The following is a 12412-nucleotide window of genomic DNA, read 5'->3' as shown; positions in this document are numbered from 1 at the left end:
TTCTACCTCTTCTTTTTATTTTGATAAAGAACAAACATTAATCTAGCAAAGTGCTTTATTGTCTTTAAAATCTCTTCATAAGTCTGTTTAATTTGATTCTTACTGATTCTTACTAGTGTGAGAAGGGGCAGTTGTTACCGGTGATTACCATTTTGTATGGTAGAAAACCAAGACAAAGGGACATTTTGATATTTGTTTTATCTTTTAGAAATAGTAAGAATTAGTAGATAGTGAACCTCCAATATAAAATTGGTATTTTCTGACTATATATTCTGTGTTTTCATCTCTAGACAGAACAGACTTGCAGAGGAGCTGCATTTCGTGCAGTTATATTGGACACTTCTAGAACTACTGAAAGGGAATCGACAGGTAGCACAGTGCTGCCAATAGTTATCTTCTCTTTCTATGTAAATGTCGGGCAGAGATTGAATCTTGAGTGATTATCTATGTGAGGACCCTTGAATTATGTGGGCTGTTAAACCCAATAATTTCCAGAGTTCCAAAACTTGTAAACATGTGGCTATTGCTTTTGAGGATTTTTACTATCTGTTCAGAAATATAAAGTGGATATGCACAATAAGAAGATAAAACAATTGACAAAAATAGATCTAAGCACAACTGATTTTTAACATTTGATTTACGTTTAACTTTTCATAAGTTTTTAAGGGTGCGTCACTTTCGCCTGTTTGATTTTCTTAGCTCATAGGGAGGCACAGAAGGCATGACTGCTGGGTAGGGTTTGTTGTAAGTAAGGGGAATGAGCACAGATTTTGTAACAGGAAACCTGAGTTCTAGTCTTGGCTTTACCACTCAGCAAAGCCTTGAGTGTTTGCTTCTTTCTGTACCTCATCTGTAAAATATGGGGAGACATTACCCTATAGGCGTTTTGTAAGAATTATGTAAAAGAAAATGAAAATAAGTCATTATTTTAATAGGACAAACACAGAGCTTTCCAGAGTCAGCTTTTGCACAGGAAACAGTTGCCATCAGTTGTTTTATAATAAAAAATTAAAATGAAATGTGTATGTGTATATACAGCACTTGTACATTTGTGTATCAGTAGACCTTTTGATATTACTGAAATATTTTAGCTGGTTCAGAATTTATTTTTCTTTAAGGAAATGATGGTTGCGCATTTCTACCTTCCTGTCTAGTCCTTCATTCCCTTTTATATTTTGTAGAGCAAGGCTTAGATCACATAGCAGAAAACATTCTTTCCTACCTGGATGCCAGATCTCTGTGTGCAGCAGAGCTGGTATGTAAAGAATGGCAGCGAGTGATCTCAGAAGGAATGCTTTGGAAGAAGCTGATTGAACGAATGGTACGCACTGATCCTCTATGGAAAGGCCTTTCAGAAAGAAGAGGGTGGTAAGTACTTGAGTTGTTTATTTCTTTGGGAAAAAAAGTCTTTGACATAGTCAGCTTGATTATTCAAGAAAGCAGTTATACTTGGAACTGTGTTGGCCTATTTTAAACAAGGTCAAAAGTTGCGGGGGGGGGGCAGTTAAAGAAGTTAGAAGTTCTTTAGAAACACAAAATTTCCTATAGTAACTGTTAAAGAGTTAAATTTAGTTTGAGTAAGTGATTTGGCTTTTCAGAGCTATAAATTTATGCTTTTTCCTTAGGCAGTGATACCATCATCAAAAGATACATAAGACAAAAGAAAAATCTGAGTCAAATAATACCATTTTGCTATTTGTTGTTACTCCTGGTTGAGGATATAGGAGCTACAATGACAAGATTTTTCAGAGAAAACCCATGCACTTAAATGCAGCTTTATAGCCCTATGCATGACAGTGGCCTGGTCCAGTTAATGTAGAGAGAGAACTATGAATGGAAGTACAGGGTTGATGAGAGCAAAGGTTAGGGCTGTATTTCCTCTCTCCCTCCCTTCTTTCCTTCCTTGTTTACCTCCCTCCCTCCCTCCCTTCTTCTTCCCCTCTTCCTCCCTCCCTTCTTCCTGCCTCCTTCCTTCCCTCCTCTCTTCTTCGCTCCTTCCCTTGCCCTCTCAATCCCTCCCACCTCTCCTCTATCTTTCTTCCTCCCTCTTTTCTTTCTTCCTTTTTCTCAGAGTATCATTGAACCTAGAACCTTTACACTAAGCTTTATCCCCAGCCCGTTTTATTTTAAGACAAAGTCTCGCTGAGTCACTAAGTTTGCCTAGGCTGGACTCAAAGTTGGGGTCCTCCTGCCTCAACCTCCCGGAGTGCTTGGATTAATAGGCATGTGGTACCATGCCTGGCTGGGCTGTATTTTCTGTATGGGATGAAGTTTGGTATGGACTAAGTTAGATTTTTCTATGTACCACTTCTTATTAAATAAAGTCTCTAGAACAAAAGGCTTTGTTATTATGTATTGGCATTCAGAAAATAAAAGGCCAGCATTATGTCAGATAGCTGTAAATTGAACCAAACTTGTCTCTGAAAATTTTATTGTTAGAAATTCTGCTTTTGAACTATTAAAACTCAATGCAAGTTAAAAAAACATAAAAGATAAGATCTTTGTAAGCACCATGTTGAAATAAAATTTACCCTTTTATGTACAAAAATGTAACATCTGTTTTTATTTGCCAGGGACCAGTACCTGTTTAAAAACAGACCCACAGATGGCCCTCCCAATTCATTTTATAGATCATTATACCCAAAGATTATTCAGGATATAGAGGTAACTTTATGATTTATCTGTTTTATGGGCTTTTTGTGTCTTGTTCTCAATCTTCTGTATGTGCTTAGAGTGTTCTTTTGTTTAAAAATCACAGAGCTGGGGCTGGGAATATAGCTCAGCGGAATTGTGCCTGCCTGGCAAGCACGAGGTCCCGAGATCAATTCCTGGTACGAACAAACAAATAAGTAAATAAAATCAATCAATCAGTCATGGAGCTAGGTTTTATTTTTTTAAGTTGAGTTTTTGCAGATGTCATCATGCATCATCTGCAGCTATTCAGAGTAGGCCATGTCTTTTGTAAGACCTAACGTTTCTAAGACATGAAACCCTTCTGAAAGGCTACCAGTTCATCACTAATCCAAAAATAGCTTTTTATTCTAATTTTATTTTTTTTAGCTTTTTATTCTAATTTGATAAATGTTCTAAAGCACAAGGTCTCATTTTTAAAAGTAATCATAGTTTTAAATTTGTGAGCCATCTCTAGAAGAGAAGGCACATTCTTAATTTTCTCTGTAAATTATCCATAATTTTTCATAAAAATGGTTCAGAAATTATTCTAAATATTAGTTAAGTGGGTTTTAGAGCAGATTATGCTCCTGGGCCATTTTGGCTTTGAATGTAACTTTCCCAGACCCATAAAACTCTGTAAACTTGAGGAGAAACATTAGAGATGTTTGATATTGTTCATGTGTTCTAATTAGTGTGGTTTTATTATTGAGCCCTTTCCCTTGAACCAGGCAAGACATGCACAGGCATTTCTCATTAACTCTTTCACATGTGTTCCTGGCTGGTCTTGGTTACTTCCCTATTTCCTCCTTGGCAGAAAAGTTCAGCCTTCTCTGGGTAAGGCTGCGTCTCCCATAAAGTTATACTCAGTTTCCCAAATGTGAAGTAATCATCTCCTCCAGGTGATAGACATAAAAGTCATTGTGCCAAAATTCATTAATGGAGAAACACGTGTTTTTTTTAGATCCTGTCTCCTCCCCCACCTCCACCCCTCCTTTTCAGTCAGATGTGAACTAATGGAACCATTCTGCCAGCGGTAAATCAGATTGTGACCAGAATATCATGATTTAAAACACGTTGTTGGTTTTTTTTTTTTTTTTTTTTTTTTTTTTTTTTTTTAGTGTTCTGCTCTCTAAAATGACCCAGAATATAACCTTTTAGGGAGGGTTAAATAATAGAAAATCATAAGGTTTAGGGATTAATGGATCCATTAGTGTGCAAAACTTAGAATAAATTGTCCTTGCAGTTAGTAGGTGACTGTTAGTAGGTGAGATTGAGTGTTAACATTTTTTTTTATGAATTTAGCTTTTATTCAAAATTAAATAAGCAAAAGCAAAAATTTTAAGAAACTTTTACAAATTACTTACATAAAAGAAAGTTAATAGAGACATTTGCAAGATGGCAACAAATAGTTACAAAAGTCTCTTGGGCAGCATGAAGATAAAGCACAGCATGGTGATCTAACTTTGATATAAATAAGGCGTAAACTCACCTTTGCACCAAGACCAGAATTGAAAAACAAAACAACCTTTAAAAGCTTAGTTCTGCATTAAGCTGCTTCTCTTCCCCTAGTCCTTAATGGGCTTATCTTGTGCAATTCTTTTTTTTTTTTTTTTTTGTTTTTTTTCTGGTACCAGGAATCGAACTCACAATCTCCCACTTGCCAGGCAGGTGCTGTGCCGCTGAGCTAAATCCCCAGCCCCCCTATGCAATTCTTACACACATCATGTCAAACTATAAATCACACAGATAATCTTAGATAATTTATGTTTGTTTCATGGGAGATGGGCTGTGTCTTACCTTTAGATAGGTGTACTAAGAAAACTGTATATAGATCTTAGATGTATATTACCTCTGTCCTTCTATGAGGGGGCAATAATTTCAAAGTATTTCCAAGTTTCCTTGAGTGATTTTATCAAGTTGTTCATTTGAAAAGGAAAATGCTTAAAATCAGTCAGTAGCAAGCAAAAACTCTGGAAGAACTTTGATCAAGTTGAAGACTTGGTGACATAGCTTATTTTATTTAATCCTCGTGACTTCAGTTATAATCGCCAGTGCGAACTCAGTATCGTCTGGTACGACAGTGTATGACACCATGTACTGTAACTGTTTCCTTAGGCTAAAATAATATTTTGTAGTGGAGGAAGCAGATGTGAGGGGAAACAGAGCTATGGGGGGAAAATCCTATTTGATGCAAAACTTCTGCATCATGGTGGTCTTCCTAGTGGTTCTTAAACTGTGGTTTAGGAAAACCCACTGGTTGGCCACAAGTGTCTCCTCAAGATTTTTGTGGGCTAAATTTCTTAGTATAAGGAATGGTGTTTATACTTTAGTATATTCACTAATAGTAATAGTGACAAAAATAATGTACCACTAATAGAGCATTTACTTGTGCCAGATACTTGGTTTAGCATTTTATAATACATTTTCTCAATGAATATTCTGGCCAGAACCTGAAAAGTAGGTCAAGTCTTTATTTAAAATTGAGACATAGACTCAAAAAGGTTAAATGGCTTGCTATAGATCACACAGCTAGAGAGAAGTGGAGCCTGGTATCAACCTGATACTCTTATATATAAATTTCTTACAGATCATTGGTACCTCCCAAAAATAGTTCTTTGCTTCTGCTGTGAGAGTATGCTTTATTCTGCCCAGGACACACATACATGTAGCAAGTTCTTTTGGTGATCCATGGGTCAAATAAATGAGAAATTGTCATGAACTTGGTTCTGCCCATATGACTGGTACAAAACTCTCATAAGCAGAATATAGTAACAGGCACCCTATTTTGAGTCTTTGTGGTATACCAGGAACTACGTTGGGTAATTTGCATAGATTATTGCATTTAAGTTTTACAGCAGTGTACATATTATTACACTTATTGATGTAAGGGGCATCACATTAAAGGGTTGGAACTTGCTACGTAGTAAATGGATGAGATGAGATTTTAACTGAGGTCTGTGTAGCTCTAGGTTTACAGTTGTTTGTTATTTTCAAAGTGGAAAATTCAAGAGGTGAGAAAAGAGAACGTTGTTTTATGTCTACAAAATTTCAGTTTGGTCTTCTCATCTTCCTCCATGTATAAGAATACTCAGTGACCTTGACTGTTGGTTGAACAAAAAGCTATAAGTTAAGATAAGGTTAGTTGGCCTTGTTTTAGTCCAGTTATGGGAAAGGTGCCGCTTTAAAGCGTTTTAAGCACATTGCCAAAAGATAAATTAACACCCGGAATGTCAAGTGGATGTTTATGTCCTCCCACACCTTCCTAGTTGCCCCTTTATAGCTTCAGAGGTGAGCATTGTTATAACAGACTGATGTCCTGAATTAGATTTTTCTCTTTTGCTATTTCAGTGTAGTGACAAACTCCTTCATGTAATATACCTCTATTCTTCGCTTTACTCACTGGAATAAAGGCTTTGAAGCATTCTCCTTGGAACAGACCATTGGGAAAATGATGGTGTACTGTATCACACCTTTTAATAAACCACATTATATTCGGAGAAAGAGGGAGCTTTTTTGTGGTTTGAAAACTTGATATTAACATTGTCCTGACCAGAAAATGCCAAAACTTGCCCACCCACCCAGTTGTGTTTAGGCTTCTAAAAATAATGTTATTCCTCCAAACTCAGACATCTGTTTTCACTCTATTGCCAATTTAAATGCTGCTGTGTACTCTGTGTATCATGGCTACTTTCCCAGTATTTTGAAAATTTGCTCAGGGTAAGGGGATTTTACAAGTTCTCAAAAACATGAAATATTCCTCAACGGTAGCTGTACCACATACTGGCTAAGTGAGATGGCAGGTACCCACATAATTAAAGAAGTGCACCTGTGTGTGACTTGTGTTCCTGCTGCTGATGTTAATGGAATAGTGGAATTCCATTTGAAGGCTGAGCGCCTTCCTAGGAACACTTCAGGTTGCTCCGGTGATCAACGTTAAATATCCACCTAGACAATGATTCCTGGCAATTCGATGCTGGTGTTTATGATGCTGGTGGTGTTTTGTTTTGGTGTGGGGGTTGGGTTTTGTTTTGTTTTGTGTTCGTTTGTCTAGGTTTTTGGTCACAGCCACTTTTTGTCAGTGGACACTATGAAGAGCCCATCACATAGGTAACCTTACTTGATCTTTATAGTGGTTTGAGGGTATAGATGTTACTATTCTCATTTTTACAGGGGGGGAAACTGCTGCTCAGATGGTCTGAGTCACTTGCCAAGACTGCTACTTGACCTGGGTATTTTCTGCCACAATGGGCTTCCTGCCAGGCTTAAAGATCTGTTTTTTTTTTTTTTTTTTCCAAGAAGATCTGGCTGAGACCATTCAAGGAAAGGTTGAGGTCATCACACATGGTGGTAGTGTTTTGGGCAGGCTCAGTCAGCAGGAAGTGCTGCTTTCTTGCATGGGCGGCCTTGGGAATTGAGGAGAGCCCAGTCTCAGGAATGCCTGGGTGGCTGCACAGCTAGCTGGGACTCCCTGATCTGGCTCCAACAGCTTACCCTTGTCTTAGGATTGAGGAACCTAGTGATTTTGAAAAAAATTTTTAACTGAAAAAATTTTAAATTGTAGTACTAGAAAGTCAACCCAAGGCATTGTGTGTGCTAAGCAAGTGCTCCACCCCTAATGATTTTTTAAAATAGCCCTAAGTGTGGGGACTTCCTCATCTGACCCAGCATGAATTATTTCCAATTTTTTTTTTTTTTTAATTCAGAGGTGTATTTTGGAAAATTAGGCTTTTTATAAGCATTGAAAAGCTAATTCATTTCTTGACTTCCATTCAACTTAGGATCAAAGTGTGATATTTAATAGAGCTTTTATGAAGTCCTATCCTCTAGCTCTTGTTCCAGGGTTAGAAGTAGATGGTATGATCCAGCCTTTAAGGTCAGGAGATATTTTCTGTGCAAGCATCTCAGGGACTGATGTATCACAAGCTGAAAGTGAGACCTTACCCTGTCTCCTCTCTTTAGTCCTCTCTTATCTCTTCAGGTCTTTAGGTGCAGTTGATCATGATCAACTCACTGACTCTAGAAAACAGAAGTGGGAGAACATAGGAAATTTCCCCTATTCCTCTTTTTAAATAAAAAAATAAATTTTCAAACTCATACATGATAGTTGATATGCTTTTTCTATTCATTGATGGAGCATACAGTAAGAAAACTGTTTACTAATTCAGTAGCATTTTAAGGCAATTTTGTATGTTTTAAACCAAAGAGAAGTTATATGAATTTAAAAACACCTAATATATGTAAGACAGGTTATCTATTTATTAATCTTTGTGATACTTTGGGTTTCATATGGAGTCGTACAATTCTGTATTGACTCTAGTAGCTTACAAAAGATGTCACCTGGACATGAGTAACTACTGCCCAGAATCACAGCCAGGAAATAGTCTTGTTACCAGTAAATCTTGCCTCCTAAGTCAGCATTTTCCTGGCGTGCTTAGTATGCTGAGGTGGGAGGATTACTATCTAAAATATATTATTTCTCTAAATAATAATAATAGTTTTCAGTAAGTTTTGCAGAGTGTGGGAGGATACTGCCTTCAAAAGGGGTGAATATGATTTACTAGATGTCAACAGCGATAGTGATTAAGTGCTTACTGTGGGTAGAGGTGAGCTTTTAGTTACTTGGAGATGATCTTTTAGACTATACCCTAAACTGAGTGCAACCAGTTATTATAGTCCATTATGATCCCCTCATTTCAAGAACCAGGAATTCAGACTGATTGTTTTTTTGTGGAGACATTATATTTTTGAGTTCTGAAGAATTGCTCATATCTGCAACCTGTGGCTAGGTCGTCTAGTGCTCTGGATGTGGCCTTACATCCTCATTAAACTTGACCTGGTGATCTCAGGCTAGATTCTCTTGACCTCCCTCAAGTCTTGCAGCACATAGATGTTTTATCACTCACTTGGTACTGATATTTTATCTGAACTGTTCCAGATCTTATGTTCTGTGGTCACTGCTTCAAGAGGTAAGATCATAGCAAAAGCATGGACTAAGTTAGAAAAAACTGGATGTGATTTCCAGCCATTCCAATTATTAGTGTTGTGGTCCTAGGCAAGTTAGACTGTCGTTGCTTATTAAAAGGAAATAATTAAAATTTCCTTCCAAATGTATTGTGTTGATCTTGTAGTCAAATAAATTTAGTTTGAAGTTTAGATGCTCCTTGATGTATGATTTGTTTGAAAATATCCTAAGTTGAAAATCCATTGAATTCACCAAACCTTACTAACAGCCTAGCTTAGCAACAGAAGGCCCCGCAGAGTTTCATTTGTTTCTCCTTGTGATCGAGTGGCTGACTGGGAGCTATGGCTCACTGCTGCTGCCCAGCCTTGCAGATGGCTGGCCAGGAAGAGAGAGCACAGCTTCAGCTGAACATGTATTGCTTTTGCACTGTGAAGCTAAAACGTTGTAAGTTGAACCATTGTAAATCAGGGACCATCTGGGGCTCTAGTTCTACATGCTGTGCCTCAGTATCAGAGAAATGCCACCTTTGAATGTAGGCTGCTTTCTGGTTTTTTAAATTTTATTTTATTTTATTTTTAATGTCTAGAACAGGACCTGGAATATACTAAAATCTCAGTTGTCTCATGAGTGAAGAAAGAATAAGAATCCAGGGCTAAAATATGCCATTCTGATGGGAGATTAAAAATGATAACAAAATTTTTTATGTGATTGGCAGGTACTGTACTAGTTATAGCATCTTTTTTCAGTGATCAGGTACTTTGGTTGGATATGTAGATTTTGAGTATATGGTTAATGGTGGCTGCAGGCTTTTGCCAAATATTTTAATTGGCATTAGTGAGTGACCCAATAAGTTATTATTTATTTGTGTATTTTGGGTGCAAATGACATTCTTTAAATATATTGAATTCTGTCTAGGCCATTTTAGACCTAACCCAAAACTCATTGGAAATCCTGTGATAGTTGCCAGATGGGCAGGGAAAGTTTGAGAAAAAACATTGTTGGGCTAATGTCTTACTTGGAAAAGAACATGATTCCTTTCCACAGACAGTTATGCAAACCAAGACCGGGATATCAATGGTATGCTGCTTCTGGAAGCTACTCCAAATTCTGAAACCTAATAGAATAGTTGATTCACAAAAACTCATCTCTTTTCTCCTTTTTTCCCCTAGACTATAGAATCTAACTGGCGGTGTGGACGACACAACTTGCAGAGGATTCAGTGCCGCTCTGAAAATAGTAAAGGTGTCTACTGTTTACAATATGATGATGAAAAAATTATCAGTGGCTTACGAGATAATTCTATTAAGGTGAATGACTACATTTTTTATGTGTTATTTTTAGAAACGTGGCTATGTGCGAGACACTAGATGTGACAATCTTTCCGTTTACTGCAGATTGGTTTTTATCTGTTCCACTCAACTATGGCAGCTCCCAGGGTGATTCTGAAAAACTAGAGCCAGAGCATTTCCCTGTAACTAAGAAAGGCCCTGGCTTACCTCACTTCTTACCCTCCTCTAAGTACACTTACCTTCTATGGTCTTTGTAGAGCTGTAAGCCGAAACTATCCAGTATCCCAGGGCCCTTGATTACTTTGCTGATTGGTGAGAATGTTACCAGTTTGCCTGTAAGTCAGAGTCATTACCTATTATGGTTTTTGAGGAGGGCTCAGATGATAATATGAAAAATGATAAAGTGACTTAAATTGTTTTCATTTTTAATTTGGTGATGTGCTGCATTATTTTTCCATGCTTAATCTGTTTGGTGGTTGACCTGACAGAGTTGACCTACATTGTTTGTAGCTTCATTCCTCATGTTTAAGAAAACATAAAAGATTTTTAAAATAGGTTTGTTTTAGTTATAATTTACATATAAAAAGTTTGCTGTTTGATGTAAAGCAGACACATAGAGGTGTACAATTGCAATAACTAACAAGATACACAACAGTTCTGTTGTCCCATCAAATCCCCTTGTCTTGTCCCTTTGTAACCTTCCTACCCAGCTCTCCCTATACTCTGGAAACCAGCGATCTTTTTCATCTCTATATTTTTTTTGCTTTTTTCAGAATGTTTTTATTAGTGGATTTGTGTAATATATAACGTTTTAAATCTGGCTTTTTATATTTAGTATAGTGCATTGGAGATACATTTATGTTCTTCATTCTTTTTTACTGCCGAATAGTACTCCATTTTATTGGGTACACTACAGTGTGCTTATCCATTTAGTATTTCAGGGACAATTGAATTATTTAGAATTTCTCACAATTGTGACTCAAGCCATTGTACATCTGTGCATTTAGTTTTTTGTGAGAACATAGTTTTCAGTTCACTTAAGTAAAAACCTATGAGTAGATTGCCTGCTTACATGGTGAGATGATCTTGTGTTTGGTGGTGATGTTTTAGGTGCATCACCAAATGCACAATGAAAGAAAGAATTAATAAGCTAGAATTCACTCAAATTAAAAACTTCTTCTATTTAAGATATACTATCAAGAGCATAAGAAACTAAGTTGCAGATTGGAAAAATATTTGTAAAAGACATTTTTAAAAACCTTTTAAACTCAACAATAAGAAAATAAACAACCACATGAAAAATGGGCAGAGACCTTAATAGACATCTCACCAAAAAAGATATACAGATGGCAACTCAGCATGTGTAAAGACACTCCACACCATATGGCATCAGGAAAATGCAAATTAAAACAACAATGAGATATCGCTACATATCCATTAATATGGCTAAAATCCAGAACACTGACAACACCAAATGCTGGCAAAGATATGGAGCAACAGGAACTCTTCATTTATTGCTCATGGAAATGTAAAATGGTACAGCTACTTTGGAAGGCAGTTTGGCAGTTCTTATATAACTAGACATACTCTTACCATCTGATCCAGCAGTTGCACTGTTTAGTATTATTCAGAGGAGTAGAAAACTTATTACTACACAAAAACTTGCACATTATAACAGCTTTATTCATAATTGCCAAATTTAGTAACAACTAAAGTGCCCTTAATAGATGAGTGTGAGTGTGTGTGTGTATACATAAAATATCTATATATCTGCATCAGTATCTATATATACACTGTAGATAATGGCACAGTTCTTATCAGTGAAAGGAAATTAGATTAGCAAGATGTGAAAGGTATAGAAGAACCTTAAATGCATATTTCTAAACTAAAGTAGCAGCCAATCTGAAAAGGCAACATGGTGTATTTTTCAACTATCTAAGGGGCTGGGGATTTAGCTCAGCGGCAAAAGCGCCTGCCTGGCAAGCGCAAGGTCGTGAGCTCGGTTCCTGGTACCGGAGAAAAACCATCAACTATCTGACATTCTACAAAAGAGAACTGTAGAGACAGTAAAAGAAGGGAGAAAAAGAGTACCCATAGTGTAAAAACAGCTATTACTAACATCTAATCTTTTAAAAACATAGTTTTTATGTCACTAAATAGACAATTTTTATTATGATTCTTACATGGCAAACTCTAATAAAACATTATATTTTCTCCGTTAGAACTCTTAGTAGTTTATTTGGGATTCTTCTGAAACATTGATTGCCCCCCCCCATCATGCTGGAGAGTGAACCCAGGGCCTTTGCACTGATCTATATTCCACCTTTTAAAAATATTGAGCAGGTGAAACCACTGTGGAAATCAGTTTGGAGATTCCTCAGAAAACTAGGCCTAGAGGTCCCATTCAACCCAGCTATCCCCCTGCTGGGTATTTTCCCAGAAGATCTAAAAACATCATATCACAGTGATGTATGTGCACCTATGTTCA

The 12412-nt window shown here is 36.9% G+C and overlaps 1 protein-coding gene across 3 annotated transcripts in view; it reads left to right on the top strand.

Annotated features, from left to right (window-relative positions):
- Fbxw11 (F-box and WD repeat domain containing 11) overlaps positions 1-12412 on the top strand; it is a 131046-nt gene that overhangs the window by 101059 nt on the left and 17575 nt on the right. The window contains exons 1-3 of one of the 3 annotated variants that reach the window (XM_013509316.1): positions 1134-1368; positions 2574-2664; positions 9805-9942. In XM_013509316.1, the coding sequence (XP_013364770.1) occupies positions 1292-1368; positions 2574-2664; positions 9805-9942 (306 nt within the window). In that variant the 5' untranslated portion in view covers positions 1134-1291. Of the gene's footprint in view, positions 1-1133; positions 1369-2573; positions 2665-9804; positions 9943-12412 lie in introns of those variants that run through there. The other 2 variants (XM_013509313.1, XM_005376332.2) reach the window with 2 other exon arrangements.

Source organism: Chinchilla lanigera, unplaced genomic scaffold (genome assembly GCF_000276665.1).
Source record: "Chinchilla lanigera isolate Chin_1 unplaced genomic scaffold, ChiLan1.0 scaffold00007, whole genome shotgun sequence".
Taxonomy (NCBI): Eukaryota; Metazoa; Chordata; class Mammalia; order Rodentia; family Chinchillidae; genus Chinchilla; species Chinchilla lanigera.
Note: the sequence above shows the minus strand (reverse complement) of the source record. Positions and strands in the feature narration are given on the sequence as shown.